Below are 23,965 nucleotides of genomic sequence, written 5' to 3' on the forward strand. Positions count from 1 at the left end.
GCACCCTTTTTTCCCTTTATGGAATTGGTATAAGTATACACATTTTGTAGAGATAGAGTTTAGAGGCATATATGAATATGCTTCAAGACAATCTTATTACGGTTGTGAATTGTAAAACCATCATTCCTGTTGAGATGAGTGGAGCGTCTTATGAAGATACGGCCTTCCTCTTTGCATTTTGATCATCACTGCCATTTTTGTGAAAGCCTGTAACTGTGAGCTGGCCAAGCTAACCAGATACATCAGCTGAAAATCGGTAAAAGGATGGAAGTGGAATTTATAAGACAGCCACATGGGCTCCATTACAGGTCTCTGTTAGACTTACCAGCTGAAATTTCAGTAGTCTCACAAAAGCCTACAGATTCTATATTAGGTTCCTCAGGAGCCCTTGCCTTTTGGAGTGCCAGATGACACTGTTTGTTTGCTTTTGTATTCGTTTAAATGGATTTTTTTATCACTTCTGATTGCTTTGTTTTACTCTGCCCTAGTATCACTGCTTTGTTTATTTCTCCACATAATTTTGTGTTCAACAAAGCTCAGCCAATAATTTACAGTGAATGTCTTTTGAGCATTGCTCCATCACAGAATATTCCTAAATGTTCATAATCTCCTTGAATTCACCCATTATCAATAACATCTTTTACACCAGTATATTTTCAAATATTTTGCCCCAAGACTTGATCAGATATGTTTAAAACTCAAATAATTTACTTACTTATGGTTGGTTGAATGAGCTGCACCTAATTTTTACCCATCATTTTTATTGTTATAGTTCTTAGTGTTTCAGGGTTTATTGGCATCTAAAAATGTGCCACAATTATTTATGCAGTAATAGCTATACCAGTGTAACTTTCTGTATGAAAACTCCTAATGGAAAGACTGGTGACCTTTTCATGGTAGTTATTCCATGAGAGGATGCTATTGCAGTAAAAGTATACATGTGGGAGTTGCACTGATATAGCAATGCAGATAGATATTCCCACACAGGCAAATCAACAGCTAGAAGTACACAAACATACAGCACCAGAATGTTTTTGTTCTTTGATTTGGACAGATGAACAAATGCCTCTGGCATAAATGGTACATGGTAGATCTACAATATGAGACAAAACACATACTTGTAAACATTTGTGCAAATAAATCTCAACTACTTAGAAATTATGTTACAAGGGAACATGACTAAATACCTGCAAAAATAAGTGAATTAATGTAACAGTAACACTTTCTGTTATTTAATCAGGTTCTAGGACATTGATACTTCAAATGATTAGATTATTTGGGAATTATTTTTGAAACAATTATTTTCTTGGGAAAAAAAAATGATTAATCTGAAGCTTTTTGCAGAAATTAATTTGACTAAAATTCTCCAGACACAGAATGTTATTTTTTTCCCATTCAAATTAAAATTTCCACCTTTGGGAAAACAATTCTAGTCTCTGCCTTGAGGAGCAAACTTTGGATCCTAAACTCTTCTGCTAGTTATTAATAGATTATAACCCAACTCTACACTTGCATGAAATGTGACTATGATCAAAATAAGCTATATTTAAGTATAGATACTGTTTTTCAGAAATTCCATAAGATGAAACAATAACTTTTTGCACAGCTGTACATAGCTTGTTTTGGATCTTTCTCAGCAAAGCAGTGAAATACATGGTTAGTATTTGAATAGTAGACCTGTTGTCTTTGTGAGCATGTGTTTAAGCATGTGTTTGATAGATTGGAGCTTAAATTAGGTGCAGTGAAAGTACAACCTAGAAGTGCAATATAAATTTTAGCAATAAAGAGCACTATCTTGCTACTAGGAGAGTCAAAATCAAAACCAGACTGTTGCAGTAAGAGCAGGAAAAAAGTTTTAAATTTAGAGATGAAGGGCATGCATGTGAAAATGAAGTTATTTTTAAACCTTCATTATAAAGATATTACTTGCTCTATCTTCCAAAGGAAGATCTATTAATAAAGTGCAATTGTTCTTTACCTAACATTATTTATATCTTAAAATTTAATAAGCAATACTAGCTTTTCAGATGCTCTATAATTTATAGTTTCTATTGATTTTGCTTTAAGATATGACCAGATATTGTTTTGAAAGTAACAGATTAGTGCATTCTTATGGGATTGTTTTAATACAATTTATTTCTCAGATTGTATTGACATTTACAAAGCTGTGTGTTCTGCTTAAAAGAGCTACCTCTTCCTCAGAGTAGGAAGGCAGTCAACCGGTTTGAAAGATGCAGGGGTGCTGAAAAATAAATAGAAACTGCATCCAAAGCCTCATTCAGTCACCCAGAGCCTTTCACAGTAATTTCAGTGGGATGTGCCTTGTACAGGCAGAAAGCAAGTTTATCAACTACCAGATTTTGCTTTTTTCCAAAAAAAGCAGCAAGTTTCCTCCAGTTTGTGACTTTTATCTTAGTGAAATGTAATTAACCTCCTGATTCTAGTGCTGATCCAGTAGTGTGGGGGAGGAGGTGTGCACACACTTCCAGCTGCAAGTCATCACTTAGCATTCAAAATCATTAGAAGTGCCTTATGATTGTCTTCTAAACATTCTGAGACAAGAGACTACATTTAGTGTAAGAGTTGCAGGGGAGGAAAGATGAGAAGATTAATTGGAGGACAACGTAGTATTTTTCCAAACAATACCTTTACTTATTAAAGAATATGCGGTAGGATAAATTGCAGCTAATACATTAATTTTACAGAGTTTATAAACTATAGCTGAACATTTTATGAACGTTATAAACTTTTAATTGACCTGTGATCGTGATCAAAACTAGAATTTCTTCTTCTAGTCAATCAAAGGGATAAACCAATGCTATTTCCTATACTCTGCTCTTTGGGATAGAGTGTAGCTTCTGTGACAATGCCCTCTGTGACTAATCTTGTAGAAGTTACGTTACTAAAATTTTACCCTGATTGTTGCAACCACTAGGTTGAAGATTAGTAATCCTTAATTAATAAATGCCCTGTGGCTATCTCAATAGAAATAGTATTTCACAGAGGTTCCTTCAGTTTCACAATGCTTCAGTCTAATGAACTGTAATTGTTACTCATGAAGCCTATTTCATCGAAGACAAAGCATACTTATTTCTTGCATGCCTTTTAACCAAAGCTAAACCAAGGAGTTTTTCAAATGATCCTCACAGTTTCAACAAGGTTTTACTTAGTCCTTTTTCTGGATAAGCATTGCTCTAGATCTCTTTTTCCATTCCAGTTAAATACCTGTGATTTTATGTTGTCGTAGACATCTAAACACTCTCTTCTGAGCCACTTCTGCATATCTGTTCATTTACTTTGAGTTTCAGATCAATTAAATAGTTTTACCAGAAGTGTATGCATCCTGTGAAGGCAACCTAGGAGAATCTTAGGACAGTTCTTTTGGAGATTTGTTTCATTTCCCATCTAACCATGTGGCATGAGTCTTTTGAAGCTGTTTGTTGAACTAGGAGAAGGTTGCTTTGTTGAAGTTGTTTTTAAGCCTAATGTATCAACTTCTGTTGGGTGTCCTGCTGTTTGAAGCTTTGCATCTGAAAAATGTTTCCCCATGGTTTTATGTATTCCGCCCCCCCCCAGTCCCCTCCTCAAGAGTCTGGAATCATTTCTAAAGATCAAAGAGTAACTCTTCCAAGAAACAGTAAGACAGAGTACAGCATTACATGCAGCATTTTGTTCACTTGCCTTTACAGTCTGACTTTGACTGAAATAATAAATAAATGCCCTTTGAGATCATCACTTAACTGAAGTCATTCCTTGCTTTTATCACTGGTTTTGTTTTTTTTTTAAGCCTCGTGTTTTAGGTAACTGGCATTTGTGTTTTCATATTACATCTATATACAAAATGCAAATGTATTTAGAATTTCATTACAATAAAAGCTCTTTTACAGTTTGAGTTTAATAATGTTTTAATGAAATTTAGGTTTTCAAGAGATAGGAGACTCAATATATGACAGAAATTTCTTCTTAAAAGACATTAGTAAAAAGTAATCCCTACAACAGCCTCGTGGCACAGTATGCACATGTGCACACAGCTGCATTGTATATCCATGTGCGACTACTACAAGCAGTCTATTTTTTCCCATGGAAAGTAACATTATTTTTCTACAATTCCATGTGGTATCAAATCTGTTCCCTTCCTTATTTAGAATTTCAGCTTCTCTAAAATTTATTTTAGCATTTTTTTTCCTAAAGAAGTAAAAAAAGTTGAAAAAAATAACTTTTGAGAAAGAAAAAAAGTTGAAAATGCCATATAAAGTGGAGAAGGGGGCTTCTGTTGGAAGATCTCTGGAATGAACTTTTAATTTAGAAAAAAGAAAGGAAAGGATTAGAATGGAAAAGCACAGTAGCAGCAGTTCCAGGAAGAAAGTTGTACTAGAGATAGCGCTTAAGAGTTATCAAAAAGTCATAAAAAATAGACATCTGAAAATCTTAACACTTGCCCATTAACCTTACTCTATGAGCATGTTGCTAAGCAATAACTGAAATCTAAATTGCTTTCAAGTTACGCGTTTTGTTTCTTTTAGGAAAACTCCAGGTTTCTCTGGCTATTAAAACTGGTGCTTTGTTTCTCCCCTGGATTTCTTGTTTTTAAGAAGCCTTTTAAATCAGGGCATCACAGTATATTGCCTTAGTGTTTGCCTTGGAACCTATTCGCAGAATAAGAAACTATGGATCAGTCACTGTGTTTGGGGAAAAAAAAATCAAAAAGTTGAAAAATTAAAAGTAGTTATAAATTATTTTAACCAACAGATATTTCAAACCTGACTTACTGGACATAGCCTAGATACTTCTTAAGAGAGACCCTATTAATTTTCCTATTAGACATCCTCTAGACTTCTGTAGTAATATTGGAGTTCTGTTTTCTTTTCTACTTGTTCTTTAGTATCTCTCTTTTATTCACATTAACATTTAGGGAAATTTGATTTAGATTACTAGCATATTAGGAAGAAACAATGTGGCTTCCCTGAGCTCCACTACCTCCCAGGGATTGTCCTTGGACTCACTGAGAGCCTTACTGTGAAAGGGGCAGTTTCTCATGGAGGTTTTAGACCCACAAGCCCTTCCTTGATGTAATGTCCGAGTGCTCACACACTGACTCTGTTCGTGGGAGTAGCATGCTGAAATGGCAAAGCAAAGCCAGCATCTACTTTCTAGCTCATAACTTATGACAGAATGGAAATTATGTACTTGCTCCCATAAAAAGATGCCTATGTCCTGGATTGGGTTTCCCCTTACAGACCTCTGGAAATTGACAGGATAGAGACAATAAAGCAACATATTTAATGTGCATTTGCCAGGCATAAGTGCTAAACGTTACTAATGTGTAGATATAAAACTAGTATGCAATCTTGTATTAGCTATAAGTAGAATTTTTTATGAATCTCTGGTGAAATTATTAGTTTCTCAGAAATAAAATTGTTCATGGGACATGGTAAGTTTAAAAAAACAGAATGGAATTTGTATTGTAAAAATGTTGTAAAAATGTGAGCCACATTTTTGGCAAAAGATAAGTGCTTTTTCTTGTTCTAAATATCCTTGCATTAGAAATCCACTGAATTATCATTTTTCATAGATTTAAAACACTAGACATAAAATTATTAAAATCCCAGCTTTTCCCTTGGCCTGGTTTATTTTTATTTTGAGGTAATTTCATAGTATCTAATTTTTATGATTTTGATTTTTCGTAACTGTTTATGGCAGAAGGTAGGAACTTTCTACTCAGCACCATTTTAGATTTATATTAGATAGTTTAGAAAAGTTTGGTATTACATAGTTTAGAAAGCGGGTAGTTTTAGATTGGACATAAGGAGGAAATTTTTTACAATGAGCATGGTGAGGCACTGGCACACATTGCCCAGAGAAGTTGTGGATGCCCCATCCCTGGCAGTGTTCAAGGCCAGGTTGGACAGGGCTTGGAGCAACCTGGTCCAGTGGAAGGTGTCCCTGCCCATGGCAGGGGGGATGGAACTACATGATCTTAAAGGTCCCTTCCAACCCAAACCATTCTGTGACTCTATGATTCAAATATTAGATAGGGCTTTTGCTTGAATAGAGGAATATTGTAATCAATTTTTCATTGTCTTTCCTTTCTTCATGTCAGCAAATACATTTCCCATTTGGTGCTGCACTGTTCATCAAAGAGCAGAAGAGATCCAGTTGGTTAAAGTTGGCAACATGTCATTGATTCTCAGAGAACTACAGTTTGAGTTCAAATTAAAAACATCTGAGATTAATATTTACATAGCAATTATCCTTACACACTGACTATATTACATGTTTGCCTTAAAAATACTTAACTGATTGGGGGTATGAAATTGGATTTCACAAAGGGTATCTCTTCTTCCTGAAAATGATGCCTTGATGGCCTGTTGATTGCAAGAAATTGAAATTGTAACTCCTTTGATGATTATCAAAAAAGAAAAAACCAAAACAAACAGATGTCCCTAGCTTATTGAAAGGAAACTTTCCAAAAAGTTCATGAGTTATTTAATCTGCTTACTCTCTCACCCTCAAAACCTCAAAGATTCTTCTGGTTTTGTCTCAAGGGGTTCAATTTACTGCCTGCTGTACAGCAGTGTCCAAAGTGTAGTTTTGCGACAGCATGCTCTCAGGCTGTCTTTCGGTGCACAGTAATTTTGCTGTAGTTTGCAAAGCTATTCTGTTTCACGCATTTCGAAGAGGAAAAGCATCTTTCTGTATTATTGTAAGGGAAAGGATTTGCCATTCCCCCAGGGTCTGTAACAGAGATTTACTCTCTTGCTTAACTTGGTTTACACATTTGTAACAATTCCTTTTCTTTTTCTTCTTGAAAGTGCATATTTTATTTTTCAGTGCCTGAAGCTAACTTGTTAATTACTTTTCCATCTATTCCAAGCAAAATATAGACTAAGTCAGAACATTATATAAAGGTCATATTGAACCCTATTCTGATGGAAATAAGGCTTATGCAGTAAAAATAGCTCTAGATGCCAGGTGGCACTGAAGGCTATTACAGTAGGCTGTCACATTTAAAAGCTGGAAATCTTGCTTAGGTCAGGAATGGAAATTAATTAGTATTTTCAGCCTATCCCTTAGTGAATGTTTGTCCATATATCATAAAAATAACTCAGTTCGGCAAAATTGCTCACTCCTTTTCAGGATTAGACAAAAAGGGTGCTAGGAGGTTGAGATTAGCCTGCAGTGCTGGCAAGTCTCTGAGAAACTCATACATGGGCATTTTTCCATAATCTGCAAAGTTTTAGAGAGTGATATTTGTGATGAGTATACAACATTCATCCCAGCCTACAAATACAAGTGGAAGATCATACAGTGTGCCTTAACCTAGCTATTGCTTTATGTCATGAACATTTTCTTTTGGTTGCTTATCATTTTCTCACCTGAACTTTGAGACAGAAGTTTGCCATGCCAGGTGTCTGCCTCAGGCTGAACTCGGCTCAAATCGTTTCACTATTTCTCATAATGAGGTTAAGGAAAAAAAGTGTTCTGCTGCCCATTTTGATTCTCAAAGCTGTTCTACTGAGAAACCTTTCTGTTCCGACACTTTGGAGCTGGGACATGTAATTTCACAGTGCGGTGTCAGGGGTTGCTTTTATTACTGCCATGGAAAAGTCCACAGAGTCAGCCAAGGAGGTGGGCTTAGCTCACGCTCAATTAGTAGAGACAGCTCCTAACCTAACAGAGCTCAGAAGTCTGTTATAGGGAAACCAGTGGTGCATACTTCTGTCTGAAGGTGGGTGATATCAAGTCTGCCATATCAGCTACCAATGCATCTCTGTACCAAGGCGAGCCGTGAGCAGAACAGATGGAGATGTCATGCTGGAAGGGAAACACCACTTTTGTGTCTCATGCTCCAACAATGTCAGCACTGTCTTTTGGTACCAGGTCTGTATCGATGGCATAGCTTTACATAGCTGCTTTTCTATCTGGGAAGCAGTATTCCCCAAGAAGAGGCTTTGCAGGTGTCTAGACCTTGCTTGGACAAAGACCAGAACTAGCAGTTAAGACAGGGTCATGTGAATAAAACAGTCAAAGATTATTATTTGCTATTGATTGCTTCATCCTCTGAAGATGGAGCAAGAACAAACAAGGTGAAGAAGAACAAACTGTCATTCTTACTGCTCCAGAAATCTCAGTGTCCTCTGTTGCTCCTTGAGTTCTCTATACTTCCAAGAAGTGCAGCTGAAGCACAGGAGAAAATATGGCAAAAGGCTAACCATGGCAGAGAACAGATGACAAAATGCTCTCCTGTTAGAATGGACCAGTTTTCATCTGGGAAGAGATGGAATGAGAAATTGCAGAGGGAGAAGGGACTTGACATGCAAAGAAATGAGATTAATGAGTTGCACATGGGCACAGAGTGAGTGGGTCTGAATACATGCATACAAAAGGAAAGGCTGCAGTGGGATGAACTGTGTTGGTGTTCTGGTTTCGGCTGGGGTAAAGTTAATTTTCTTCCTAGTAGCTGGTATAGTGCCATGGTTTGGGTTTAGTATGAGAAGAATGTTGATAACACACTGATGTTTTCAGTTGTTGCTAAGTAGTGTTTAGACTAAGTCCAGGATTCTTCAGCTTCTCATGCCCAGCCAGCAAGAAGGCTGGAGGGGCACAAGGAGTTGGGAGGGGACACAGCCAGGGCAGCTGACCCACACTGGCCAACGGGGTATTCCATACCATGTGACGTCACACCCATTGTATAAACTGGGGGGAAAGCTGGCCAGGGGCCGCTGCTAAGGAACTGACTGGGCATCAGTCAGCAAGTGGTGAGTAATTGCATTGTGCATCACTTGTTTTGTACATTCTAATTATTTTATTATTATTATTATTATTTTTATTTTATTACCATTACCATTTTATTACCATTTTATTATTATTACCATTATCGTTATTTTCTTCCTTTTCTGTCCTATTAAGCTGTGTTTATCTCAACCCATGTATTTTACTATTTTTTTCCCCAATTGTCTCCTAAATCCCACTGGGTGGGGTGTGTCATGGTTTAACCCCAGCCAGCAACTAAGCACCATGCAGCCGCTCCCTCACTTCCCCCACCCAGTGGGATGGGGGAGAGAATTGGAAAAAAAAAAGTAAAACTCATAGGTTGAGATAAGAACGGTTTAATGAAACAGAAAGGGCGAAACGAATAATGATAATAATAACAATAATAAAATGACAATAATAATAAAAGGATTGGAATGTACAAAACAAGTGATGCACAATGCAATTTCTCACCACTCGCTGACCAATGTCCAGATAGTTCCTGAGCGGCAATTCCCCACCCGCTACTCCCCCCAGTTTATATACTGGACATAACATCCCATGGTATGGAATATTCCTTTGGCCAGTTTGGGTCAGCTGTCCTGGCTGTGTCCCCTCCTGACTTCTTGTGCCGCTCCAGCCTTCTTGCTGGCTGGGCATCAGAAGCTGAAAAGTCCCTGATTGAGTCTAAACACTACTTGGCAACAACTGAAAACATCCGTGTGTTTTCAACATTCTTCTCATACTGAACCCAGAACATGGCACTATACCAGCTACTAGGAAGAAAATTAACTCTTATCCCAGCTGAAACCAGGACAGGGGAGAAGTGAGCGCGTGGCTGCATGGTGATTAGTTGCTGGCTGGGGTTAAACCACTATAGCTGGGTTGGCTGATCTTAGAAGAGTTTTTTCCTTCATGCAAGCCATTTATTTCTGATTCCTTCTTCAAACCTACTCATGCTTTCTTGCTATCTCCTTTATGCTTGTGCTACCAATTGTATAGCTACATGTTGAGCTGCATCAGGTGGCTCTTCCAGCTGAAAGTAGCCTCTTCCCTAATGCAATTTTCCTGATAGAGTTAGTGTTCATTTGGTTCAGCTCCTTGATCTGACTTGCCATGTAGTGGCATGTGTGGTCTCAACAGGAGGGGGAATTTGGTGGAAACATGTAGTGAAAGCTAGAGTGAAAAAAAACCCCAACCAACAGTCATCTTTGGTAAGATCCTGTAATTAAATTGGATTAGATTCCCATCCAGGCATTAGATACAAGGAAAGGGGAAAAAAAAAGCAAATACTAATCAAAGCAAAACAAACAGGAGCATTGGTTGGTCGAAGATTTGGAAGTAGGTCAATAAGCTTGATGAACAGGACTCTCTTAAAAAAAATAGCATACCAAAGAAGTTTATTTTTGTTTTAAACAGTCTTATGACCATCTTTCAAGCATTGGATCGACTGTGAAAACATAAGAGTACTGAGGAAGAAATTTTACTCATTTTCTGCTTAGTGCAATTCTAAGTGGTTTTTAGTTACTAAGGCTTTGTATTACACATTGATTCAGGAAGATGAAGAAGTATTGAATAATGACCCATTTGAAGAATTACTGCTCCTATAGAAAGATAGTACATGATAGCAAAGTTAAGGACTATAAAGTAGGTGTGCTCTTAAGGATGCTAAATATATTTTGAATGGACAATGAACCAGACCCTTCCATGATAGACATAGCATAAGATTTTAGTGCTGTCATATACATTATGAGTGCCAGTTCATGCATACATACAAATTTGAAATCCTCACTGTTGGCAGTTGTGCATTTGACACTAATTTGTGCCAAGACTGATTGGGCAGTAGTCTTCTTTTTGGATAGCAGTGCAGCAGCAGCATGGGTAGATGTCATCTCATCCTGATCTCCTCTTCAAGAATGAAGAGTCCACTCTAGGTCAGTTTTTGCAGCCAAAGAAAAGAAACACAACCTGTAGAGAATGAGTCATCCCAGTAAGTTAGATACTTAAAACAAACAAATCAATTATTACTGCATTTTTCTCTATTTATTACAGAAGGAATGTAGATGGTTAATGTCAGTTTGGAAGAAATTCTGAATTTAAATAGATCCCTTTTTCTGATTTCTACAGGAAGGACCCACAAGTGGATCTTGAATTTGTCTAGCCCAGTATCGTGGTGTGTATGCACATATGAGTATGCACATATTTATGATTTTTCTCCTGAGATTTTTAGGACCTCACTCTTTGTATAGCTGTTGATTTGTTATGTTTGTCATTTGTTTTTCTTCATATTCATTTATGGTATCTCCTTCCAGGACATACATTTAACACATTGAATGTTCTGTGCTTCAAAGATTTTGAGTCTACAAAAAGCTACATCCCTCTGTAACTGTACTGACACAAGTTTCTAAAGATCAGGCTACAAATATTTATAGTTACATAAAATAAATAAGAGTGGCTGTGTTAAGGTTCCCTGAAACCTAATGATCTTTGAAGTGGAATTTTTACACTCTTGGTGCCAACTACCTCAACATAACATTTGCAGATTCTGAGCAAAGTTTAAAATAGAGCTGAGGTGGGTTGTTTTCTTCCATCTGGTCTTTCTTATTATGAATCTCTGTCTTAGCAGCTACTGGATGCCCAGTTCCCATCCAGATGAGTTTCTTCCTGCATTGCACTGTGTCTGCTGTTCTTCTGCCTACTACTAATCTCCCCCAAACCCCTACCAAGTAAAAAGGCCCTGCTCTCCCAAACTATCTTGACTCTGGCTTCAGTCAGTACTATTGGCCAGTAAGGGATCAGCTAGCTGGACTCTCTGAGTAGAAGATCTTTAAATCTATCCCAGCTTGAACAGGGAAAAAAAATGTTGAAGGAAGATTTGGCATTTATATTTTAATAAACAGTCACAGGTTTCCTGCCATTAACATTGACCAAGACTAAACAGCCCTCTTTAAAATGTATCATTGAAGCAACGTTACAGGTGAAATCCAGATGTAGTTCTTACCATAAAGAGAACATAAATTGCTTTAGGGGCATGTAAGTATCAAGCAAAGGCTTAACCAAGTTCACTCAGACAGGGATGTGGGGATTTCTGCACATATGCCGCAACTACTTGGGCCATTTGTTGCAATAACAAATACTACCACTTCATTCATATCTACTAATTCTCATTGTTGTTCTTATAGATTGACTTTCCATATGCTAATGACCATTTGCCAGAGCCAAGACCTCCATTTTTCTTTTGTCTTAGAAATTGAATAGATTCCTTTTTACTGTATATTCTCTTGAAGCCTTTACTACTGCAATTAAAATGCATTTCATTTTTTCTCACTGTCTTTTAGATAAACAGTATATTACCTCAGAGCATGAATATCCATTAGCAGGCTTAAAGAAAGAATGACATGCAGTATTCAGCTATCTTCTGCTGTATTGTTTAATCTTATCTATACAATTACAGCATTTCAAAATACTATTTTGGAAACCATTTTTTTTCTTTTTTTTTGTGCTTATATAAAACTATTGACTTCAGTAGTACTCTTTATGAATAAATACTAGGTGACTGGAAAATTGTGGCAAAATTACTTACATAAGATCTACAGTACTGTAAAGTAATAAACTGCCACATGAAAATTATCAGTATGATTGGAGATAAGTAGAAGAGTGGAAGCTTTCACAGTCCAGTCCAGAAGTGTATATTCATTACTTGTTCAAGACACAACTTCCACTGGCTGCCATGGGAGTTGTGGTTGTATGACAACTGTTCACTGTTCTGATAAAAATAACAATTATGGAAATGTAACATGCTCCCATGAATGTCTAGTTGTCTATTACTAAAAAATATTAAAATTAATTGTACCTTTATATACTTTAGAAGTTACTTGAATTGTGTCAAATAAGCTGAGAAAAGACTTGGAATTTATGAAGTTTTATTGAAATGGCTAGCTACAATGAAGAAGCCATAGCTGAAGACCAAAAAGATCTGGATATAGTTTTATATATTCAATTTGTCTGCAGTACTGTATTTTAACATTTACTCGCAAAGCATGAATTAACACCCTACAGCAATATGACAAGTCTCTGTAACAACTAATATGAATTTCATTAGTTTCAAGCTTTCTACAGTACTTTGTCCTGTTAAAACTGCAGAACAGTATTTATTAATATACACTAAGGGAAAGGGTGACAATATTTCAATATCTGATCCTTAATCTTTCCATATTGACCTGGAATTTCTCAACTTTCTTTTTTTAATCCACCCTCCTAGATGAGAAAACCATTCCAATAATTCTCTATTCAAAACAGTAATACTGAGCATTTTTTGAAACAAAAAACAAACCAATGATCCTGTCAGGTCAGCGTTCTGCTTTAGCCTCCCTTGAGCAGGGGCAGGGACAGAAGGTATAATGTAATGTATTTGTCATGAAGTCTTGTTTCTATCTAAAATTTTGGTATCAGACCACAGGCAATTTGTTGCAACTTCTTAAGAAATTCCAAATCAAGAATTTTCTTCAAACCGTGTAAATCATGTAGCTAGGGATATCCTTGATGAAAGTATACACTACATTAGTAAAGTAGTGGGTTTGTTTTCATAGCATATCCTATTGGTCTTATTCCTTGTAATTCAGAACCTAACAGCAGCATCCACATTTTTCAGCCAGACAACCTTCTCTGTGTCTGACTCCATTCCATCAACAGATGAGTAATATTATGGATTCCCTTTCAGGAACCATATTCAGGTACCAATTAGACTGGGTTGGAAAGAGAATATTAACATGCACTCAGGTCATCTATCCTGAGGTGAGGGGAAGTTAACTAGTTCGTGCCCTCATATCTTGAAGTCACTTGGTTGAATATGGCCACCATTATGTCTGTGCACAGATCTGTGAATCTTGCAAACCAGAGGAAAGTTGGATGTGTCTGATGAGTTACCCATGCCACAGCTGAGGGTGGACACCTGAAAAGAATGCGTGGCTCCAGAGGGAGTCTGCCATGCCCTTCCCTAAAGGAATATATTTGTGACCTCGGGAGCACCACAGCTTATGCCCTAGCCCTTGCACAAGGCTCTGCTGAAGGCAAAGTTTACTAGTGCAGAGAACTGTACTTGAGCGACAATAATGACAACAGCATTGTATGTAATAACACAAAAAGGAATTTGAAGTTAAAGCATTATTTATCAGAAAAGACTAATCACCAGTATTGCTGTGCAGGAATTATTACCATTACCCACCAAAATAGGTCAGTATTTTCATCCACGTACAACTAACTGCACGTGAGTCACATTAACCAAGAGCAATTAATTCATATTTGTGCAGTAGATGTAGCTGGTGCAAAGGAAGCAGACATCCAGTGATTCTACTGTGTATCTTAAAAACTGAAGGCACATAAGTGCAAACATAGGTTGTGATTTTAAATTGGGATGGATATGCAGTGTGTGGTTTTCTGAGATGACAAAAGACCAATATGAAGCAAGAATGGGGTATGAGGAGAAAAGAGAACACTAAGAGGGGAGTAAGAGTTGGAGAATAGTGACAGGATCTGGAATTCAAAAGGATTTAGGGTAGGGTACATGAAATCGGAAGGGTTTGATGGAGCTGGAAAAAAATGCAAAGAGGAAAGGATATATTTCCTCTGTCCTACATCCTAAGGAAAATAAATGACTGGAGTGTAAGTCTTATCTATTTCCCTTGGTTTCTGCTGTGGACAACTTTATGCCTTTTTGGACTATATATATTTCACATTTAGTAGTTCTCTTTCATCACTTTTCAATAATATTTTATGTCCTAAGGATAACCACCCTCTGAGATTTGCTTCTGCTGTTTCTGTGTCATTAATGTGACACTAGTAATTAGGACCTGACTCATACAAATATGAATAGCATAAGTTTAGACTGTTGCATTTTTTAGTTCCCACTGGAATGCTCAGCAAGAGGACTAACTGGATTTTAATCTATTTGCTGTTATAATTAAAGTTCACATAATCTTTTCATTTTTTTCCCACTTTCCAGTTATTAATGGAACATGGCAAAAAGAGGATGAGAGGTCCTGATCACTGGCATTTTAAAGTGCAGTGAAACAATGAAAACTGACATCTTCATATTTGATGACAAGAATTATGATGATAAGAATAGCACTGTTGCACAGAAATCCCAATTGGCAGTGAGGTTCTGCTTTAGGTACCAAACTATGTATAGTTTCCTTATTGCTGGGTATATTTTGCTTAAGCAACAGACCAGTGCAGTAAATATGGAGATGGATTTGTTTCAACTATATAGAGAATGAATTTTGAGAGTTTATTTTCATGCAGAACCTGCAGATATTAGGGTTGTCAGAACTGCACTTTTGAACTGAATCTTTCAAACATCCCAATATATCAGAATTCTCTGAATATTTTAGCATACAAAATTCTTCAAGTCTTTGCAGTCCTCCAGCAAAATTTTTACAAAATACAAAATTCTCTGTGTTTGCAGAGGTTTTTCTGTTTGATGTGAACCAGAATCAACTGAAAAAGATTTAGAAAATATTTCTAATGTAAGTTGGAAAATTAATCTGGATTTAACAATGATGCAGAGTAAATCACAAAAAATAGAGTGTAGAAACCAAGCCCCCACACTTGGGTCAGCAATACTGGGAGAAGTCAGTGGCAGAAACAGTATCATCTAGGAAAAAAATAATGATGCTGCTGCCTCAACATAAAATTAGAGGAAGAGAAGGAAAAGGCCCTGAGCCTGGATTTTCTATAAACAAAACAGGTATTCTTTGGGAAGATAAAACCATCCTGTGAAAGGTCATGCAGAGATGCAGAACAGGTCTCACATTAATTTGCTACAGTGGGTTTATCAGATAACGTGGGGGAAGAATACTGTGGGCTTTATTCAGAAACACATTTGTAGGTGACAAAGAGGTGTAAAGAGCTGAAAAACAGCAATGAAAATGGGGAAAGAAAGTTCTCAGGCTTGGAAGCTGAGGAGTATGAGGACAAATAATGAGAGAGAACTTGGAGAAAATGTCTTCTAGTGTATTGAACGCTTCCTTCAGCTTTTGGAGTTTTTTCAGGTCTCACCCTGTGTAGTATCACTACATTGCGTACTACACTGACCATGCCTCCAATTTCAATACAATCTGTCATTCGCAGTTGATGGAAGGGTTAGGTGAGAAGCTTAAGACTTATTTATTAAGAAAAGGTGCGGTATAGCCTTCAAGTTTAAATAGCATCTTGTCAGAAAATATTCTAGTTATTTAGTTAAAAAGAGGTTGGGAGGTGGCTGGGCAATCAGTTTAAATTTCTTCTCTGTAATAGAAATCCACAGAATAGAATTAGAGGGAAGTGTGCAGAAATGACCTAAAGCATTTTGCACTCAAGGGTGAACCTTAGCTTTTGCTGCATCCAGATGGAGACACCTTGATCATTATAATCAGCACGCTCCATTTGCTGCATTAAAAACAAGATAAATATTTAATCACAGTGCAATTAAGTCTGGATCAGTGCCATTAGTTTATAATGAATATATAGTTAGATAGATTCTAATACAGTACTAATTCACTTATGAACCAGGCTGAACAGATTTATTTTTTTTTAAAGCTGATATTTTGAGAATGTTAATGAGATGAAGGTGTATTTAATTGCTAATTATTTTTACTATTTTCATGCATAAACTGGAATAACATATAACAATCAGTTAATATTATCAATAGTCCTCATAAACTGTGAATGATGTTCTGCAATGCCTATTCTTTTCAGGTTAAAATAACCAAATAAATAGCAAGCTGTTGTTACAATAAATATTTGTTGATACAAGACTCATTTGTATCCTAACAGCAAAATAGAATCATCAGTGGCAAATTCCAAAAGGAAATCATATGAAATATATTGATCTGTAGGAGCTATTGTGGTTTGATGTTTGGTTTTTTTTCTGTCTGCTTTGCAAATATTCAAGTATGCTGGGCAAGCAAGAATTTCTTGTCACACTTTGGAAGACTTGAAGGTTGAGGTAGTTCAAAATACATCACATTCGGCTTTCTTGGGTTTTAGTTAAACTGAGGGACTTCTTTATTTTCTTTGAGCCATGTCGTGATGGAACAGTATAATGGGAGCTGGGCCCTAAAATGTTTAGATGTTTATGTAAATTTTGAACCCAGAATGACTTTTAAGGGTAAAAAAAAAATATTTATGAGTGAGAAAGAGCAAGTACTAGACTACAACGTATTCATTCATTACTGAAGACGCTTCATACTTAAGTGGCAGAAAGAGCATGTTGACTAGAAGAAACTGTTTTCATGATTACAGCCCCTTCTGGCAGAAGGTCAATAGCACATCAGCTGGAAACACTCTCTTCAAATGTCCTCAAAACCGTGCCTTGCAAAGCAGGCAGCTGACATGTAACTGTAGATTCAAGTAGTGAAAAAACATGCTGTTCTTCAGACCCAGCTATGTCAAGAGTGTTCTTGGGAAAAGGTCGTTTTCTTCTAAATAAAGGTGAAATCTACAAAACACTTGAGCAGAAGCTCAGTCTTACCCACAAAGGTGGTGCACCGGCTCGAAGGACATGTACTAGTGAGACCTAATCCCTACGCTGCGTTGCTGGAATGGGTATGTCATACTTGTGTGCTTGAACCTATAGATAGGCTGAGACACAAGTATGTTTTTTAGTACAATTTAATGATCCCCAGAACTCAGCAAATGCAGGATCATTCCTGTCAAGTTGTTAAAATGGTCTCTGAAGTATCATGACTCCCACACAGACACACAGCTGGGGGCATTCAAAGCCAGCCTCTGTGTCAGGTAGCCTTGCACAATCATATTAAATTAACAGGCAAAATAGTAAATGTGAGTAAGATCAGAGACCCTCAAAAGCTTTTGTTACATTCCTCACCTCTTTGTGCAATAAAGCAGTTTTCCGTCAGAACCTGTAGGGACATTCCTGCTGGATTTGAATGTTCATTTGTGTGTCTCTGTGGAATATGGTCTCCTTTGAATAGAACTATGTTATATTTTGGATTTGTGTCTGCTGAACTCTGAAATCTATAAGCTCACATTTGAAGTGGCACACCTTTCAAAAATCTATTTAATCGAGTATTTAAAAGGATGCTAAAGAAAGAAAAAGGTCAATATACTACTGAAAAAGAGGTGGTCTCTCATTTGTGCATATATAGGTGGTATAAACATAATTTTTTACTCTATGGAGAAAACATACATATTAGTTAGAAAAGAATGTCAAATATAAAGATTCAGAGATTAAGCTCATCTCAAATATTTCTAAGATACCTAATGCAGATTTCTAATTATTGCCACTGCAGGATTCTTCAGCTTTCTTGTCAGGTTGCAGGAACTGATGAGCAGCAGGGATAGGGTGTTGGATTACCTGGACACTGAGCCTAATTCAGTGTGATAATCCTTCTTCATCATGGGAAGCTCATGCCATTCTGCTAGCTCTAGCAGCAAGGAGATTAATTCTTCTCTTCCCATAAAGATGAAAGCAGTCATATGTGCCAGTGGCTTCTTTTACACATACTCATTTCAAAATATAAGAGCTCCTGCTAAGTGAGCTCTGTCACAGCTTATTTTGAAGACTGCTTTGGCAGAGGAAGCATCTAAAGTATTATGTATTATCAAAACATGGGTGGGGGAAGACTTCAAACTACTGATATTGAAACTGTATGAGAGATCTCTGATGAAGATTTCAATTTACCAGAGGGGAAAAAAAAATATTTGACTGACATTCATGTAGAGCCAAGATAGACTTAAGAAAAGCTAGTGGTATGAAGGCAAGCAGCTAGAGAGTATTTTTCTTTTACAGTGAAATGTAAAATCATTTGATACCTTTTCTTAGTTTGATGATAACTCCAATATTTGTTTTTATAGGATTTGAAGCTTAGTGTATCATCAGAGTAACATTATCTATTAGTCCTACTTCACTAATACTCCACAGAATACATAAAGCAATTAGCTTTGTAGCTAACAGTATCTTCATCTTGATGTATATCAAGGTCAATATCTAATTTGGCATTTTTCCTTGAAGTTGCAATATTTCTACATGAAGAGAAGATGGATAGAAAGATAGCATCAAAAGCATTAACATTTGTATTGCACTGCCTTTAATTTTACTTTCTTAAAATGTGATTATTTAGCGTATGTCACTCCATTGGAGTATATTTGTCTTTTTTTTTTTTTCTCTTTTCGTTTTTCGTATTCCTCATTTGATCTTGTCTTAGCAAGAAATCATGGGGTTTGATTTTTGATCGTCTTCTTGTTTTAGCACAGCAGCAAGCACAATTTTGAGTATGGAGAATCAGACTTTGAGGAAGATGCAACTGATGTAGAGTTCTCGTTTAACTACATCACCTGTAACTGCCTGGTATTTTGTATTGTCTTTCCCACCAAAGCAGCAGCAGATTTTATATTTGGCAAAAAATGCTTACGGTATTTGGTGGAAGCATGTGAAATGGCTTGTTTTACAGATGACTATCACTGAATTGGGGAGTGTTAAGGGAAAGAGTCATTGAGGGGACATTGTTTGTTTTTTCTTCCTGTTACGGCTGCTATTTCAACTGTTTTCTGATTTCTTACATTTTGCTAAGCTAATGCTACACAACTCCACTGTTAGCCACTGTACTTCAGAGTTGGCCTTTGTCATATTTTTAAGTCCTAGGTAAAGATTTATCAAAAAAATATCTGGCAAAGTGTCTGTAGACTTCTTGATAATGCACTTCAGTGCATTGTACAAAAGGTGTTCCGCTGAGCATCTGCACAGCTGCCCTTTCAGACAGGCTCTGTGTCTGCCCCTGATGAAGTTTGCACTGGCTTGTGTACAGCTCTGAAATTCTAATGCATCCTGGACACTTAGAGGGGACAGTAATTAGTGTCATACCTCACACATACAGATACAAACCTAAGCTGATGAAAAGCCTTGATAGAGACTAGAGTTAGTCTATCACCAGAGTAATTCTACCACCCTCTTCTCAGGAAGGACAATGTGTGGGCATCAGGTTGACAGCATCAGCCCTCTTCCTCTTCAGATCACTTCCCATTGCACTGTGTAGCTTGCTCCTGTAGATGCAGCCAGTCTGCAGTAAAACTAAATAATTGAAATGAGAACAATCAGAATTTTAGGTAATGATATTCACATACACATATTTAGATATGCTTCACAGTTGTCAACATTTCTAGGCTTTCTTGTTTGTTTATCTGTTTGGTTTTTTTCTTAAAAATGGAAGACCATGCAAAAAAAAGAAGCTCAAAATAAGACTAGGTATTTTAAAAAATACATTTCCTCCAGACTACCAGGGGGAAAATATAGAAAGGTATTTGGACACTTCTTTTTATTACTTCAAAAGAATTTGAATATCCTACAAGACAAATGAAGGAACAGTTTTCCTAAATGAGCTAATTCACTCTTTGTATATGTTATCGTCAAAAATTACATTCTTATTGGTGAAACGATGCTTTCCTTGCTTTCCTGGCCTTTCTTGCTATAGACAAACTAATGTTTTCTCTCAAATATGTAATTACCACTTTTGCATTATACAAGATTTTATTGTTGACTGTGCTTGTCAAAGAAAACAGATAGATAACATGGTTCTGCCTTGAGCCCCTTTGCAACTCTACTGAGGATGCATTTGTTTGATTTGTCCATCTATAAAATCTCAGAGATTTTAGTAAGAGCATCTAAAAAATTTAAAACCTGCTATGCTTTAAGTTACTTTTAATATTTTTTCAAAAACAGTATGGGATTTCAGTTGAATAACAGGATGATATATTTCGGACTATACTTATTATGTTGGCTAATACCACTGGAGCTGCACAATGAAGGACTCAAAAGAGCAGCAAAGTGAATAGATCTATTATTCTGAGTGCACAATTAATCTTGTTGACATTATTTTATATGAACATGGATAAAAATGCCTGGAAAGCATACCATTGAATTCCACTGCTCATTAATATTGATCAAATGTTGTTGTTCTCTTTGTGTTGGAAGCCACTTAAAGATTACCTGCAAAAGTATTACAGTGCTATTGATTTAAAAAACCAAATCCCTGATGTCCACTGTATTTTGAAAATTAGTTGACAAGTTTGGTTTTTTATTTTTTTTGGTAAAGAAGGATGTTTTTGAACTTGCTGCTATAGATCTGAGTCACTGAGAATATTAATCAGATTGTTGGGGAATTAATTATCCAGCATTCAATACAATGTTATTTAAAAGCCTATACATCCCTATGGAAGTTAGTTGGGACCTCTCACAATCTAGCAGCAGTGCCTAGATTTTTACATACCATTTTTGATGCTTAGATGGAATGATGGCAGGATTAGGACTCAGATCCTTCAAGACACTCAAACCTGCAAAACTTGCGTCAGGCATCCTATACACCCAATGAAAAAAAAGAAACATATGCTTGAAGATTCATGCAATTTAAATATCCTGAAGATGTGTGAACTCAGAGTATGGTCCTCTGGAGAATTAGGAGAAATAAGGCTTTTTAAAGTTTCAGTCGTTCATTGTTTTAGAACACAGATGAGTCTAACCCATGTCCTTTTGAGGCAATGAATGTTAACTAGTGAAAATTAGATGATTGTTGTCTACTACTTTCAGTGCATTTAATTAGGATGTTTCATTGCTCTCAAAATAATTTTTGAACTACCAGTTTCTATTAACAAAAAAACCCCAAAGCAAAATTACTCAACAGTTAGACTGAAAATACTGCTATTATATGTCTATGACCAAATAACAACTATAATCAGGCAAAAAAAAGTGTTCATATTGTTGGTGTGGGGTTTTTTTCAGTATGAAGGCATCATAGAAGACTAAGATTCATTAGATAGACTGGTGTGCACCAGTATATTATTTATTACTGTGCACCTCAAATGACCTTTTAAGTCTTTGTACTTCAGACTGATCTGAGAAAGTGCAAAATCTAAAGAAAATTAATGAAAGTATGCTGAACATGTGCTTAACAAGCCATATGGAGAAAGCAGCAAGCAAAATGAGAAAGTAATTATTAAAAGATTTATTGTTCTTCGAAGATTAGAGATCCGCATGCATAGAAGTAATTAACATATGAGGCTACCTGCAGATACTCCCCAAACTGAAGCACTCTGATAGAGACTTGGAAGAAAAATACACACACGTATTCATTGGGAGACTAAAAGTGCAAATTATTAAACATGTTTCTTCCCAAAATATTACAGAGGAGAAATAACAGGAACAGAAGCTGTAATACTTGAAAGCCATGAGTCTTCCTAGACCTGTTAAAGGAGTGATATATGTTGTCTGGAATTAAGAATGTAGTGTACCATTACGTTTAAAGTGTAATGCAGAAAGTGGATAGGGAAAGGCAAAAAAGGCAACAGCTATCTCCTCCTCTCCATCTTCATGATTTTTGCCCTTTTTTTACTACTAATTGCATTTAGAATAAGCTGCTGTATATTCATGTCTTTTATTTATTGGGTTCAGTGAGACGTATCCCCTGTTTAATGATACACACAAGCATACGTTCTGCAGGATTGTGTCCTGGAATAGGCTGATGACGTAAGTTGTAATAGAAATGTGTCCATGGATAGTTTCTCAAATTGCTATAACCACCCGGGCAATTATAACTGGGGAATGTGTTCTGAAATCCTTGTCAGCCTGTTAATTTTCATTTTTGCAAATTAATATTTTCTTAGACAGTGCAGTTTTCACTAATGTGACGTTCTGAATGAATGGTGTTGCTGTGAACATCTGTCAAACCTTGGGTTTGTAATTGAAAACATAAACAAATAGGTAGACCCTCAGAAGCATTAAACTTATAGCTCTTTTAAGTTTAAATCACTCAATTCCGAGTGCTGATTGTCAGTAAATAACGCTGCAGAAAGAAGTTCTTTTCTGTTTTGGTTTTTTTTTTTCTAAATGCAATTTTAAGTAGGTGAATAATTATGACATTGCATCTCAGTAAGTGAAGACTGACACTTTTCTGTGTACATGGCAAAGGTTGCAAATAACATACTATATATTGAATTCATATATCTTGTCACACAAAAATTTGCACATGAGGCTTTCTAATCAGTGATTACCACTAGTTCTTTAAAGTGAGACTGGAAAAAAAAAAATCATCAAAATGCTAAAGTGTTTTCTTCTAGTAGGAGGTATATTACAGATAGTATTAGCAAGACAATAAGATGTAAAAATCTTTTAACATGTGCCATTAAATGAATAAACTTCAGATCTCAGTTCAAAAACTGCTATTATTTAAAGGTATGTGTAGTCATTCATTGCAATCCTAACAAATTTGATCTCACTGCTGAAATTTTAGGTATCCTAGCATGTGGTTAGTGGGAAAAAATAATTTAGTCAGAAGACCTTTTTGAAATCAGCTTGAAGTGGATATGCTAAAAAGGTACTCAATGGAAGAAGAATAGTTGGTTTAGTAGCTGCTAACTGCTGGCCCATATAGTCACATATGCAGAAAGTCACCCAAAGCCTTAGCAAAGATCTCAAACTACTAACTTGACATGTAGTGATTATTTAGGGATATTGTACATGTCACTCCATACATGATAGGCACGTTTGATTAATACATATTTCCTCAGTGGTATAAAAGTTAGAATGCCTGTTATCTTTAATAGGAGAGCAAGATTTAGCTTCTCTGTCTCCTGTCTTCTCTTACATTAAAAAATAATGTTGTGATTAATGAGTAGTGACATGCTTCATATTTTTTCTTGTTCATAAAAATCTGTGCTGGCAAGTTATCTGAACTATGTGAAGGATATATTTTAGTGGGTTAGTGGAATATGAAGGTCTACATAAGGGATTTTATTTCTTTAATGAACGCATATATGACTGAAATTATTATGTTTGTTACAATGTATGTATATATACTTCTTTTTTTTCCCCCCTCTCTCAGGACCCTGCCTTCCTAATCCATGTCATAATGGTGGGATATGTGAAATTAGTGAAGCGTACCGAGGCGACACATTCATAGGATATGTTTGTAAATGTCCAGAGGGATTTAATGGGATTCACTGCCAGCACAGTAAGTTCCACATGGTAACTTTTATTGTATTTATAGATAGGAGCCTTTTTATTGCTTGCAATGTTGAGGATTAATATCATATCTGGTTTTCTGAAGTGTATCAGGTTTTGGCCTTTATATTATGAGCAAGCTAATACTACTGAATACTACTGCTACTACCTTCAGAAAATGACCTTACTTCCAACTTACTGGACACAACAGTGCATAATTTGCTA

General features: G+C 36.3%; 1 protein-coding gene across 1 annotated transcript in view; it reads left to right on the forward strand.

The window, feature by feature from the left end:
* EDIL3 (EGF-like repeats and discoidin I-like domains 3) overlaps positions 1 to 23,965 on the forward strand; it is a 302,894-nt gene that overhangs the window by 148,824 nt on the left and 130,105 nt on the right. Inside the window, exon 7 of the mRNA XM_010578088.1 lies at positions 23,622 to 23,750. Coding sequence (XP_010576390.1) covers positions 23,622 to 23,750 — 129 coding nt within the window. The remainder of the gene's footprint in view (positions 1 to 23,621; positions 23,751 to 23,965) is intronic.

This window comes from Haliaeetus leucocephalus, unplaced genomic scaffold, assembly GCF_000737465.1.
Source record: "Haliaeetus leucocephalus isolate CR32 unplaced genomic scaffold, Haliaeetus_leucocephalus-4.0 Scaffold598, whole genome shotgun sequence".
Lineage (NCBI taxonomy): Eukaryota > Metazoa > Chordata > Aves > Accipitriformes > Accipitridae > Haliaeetus > Haliaeetus leucocephalus.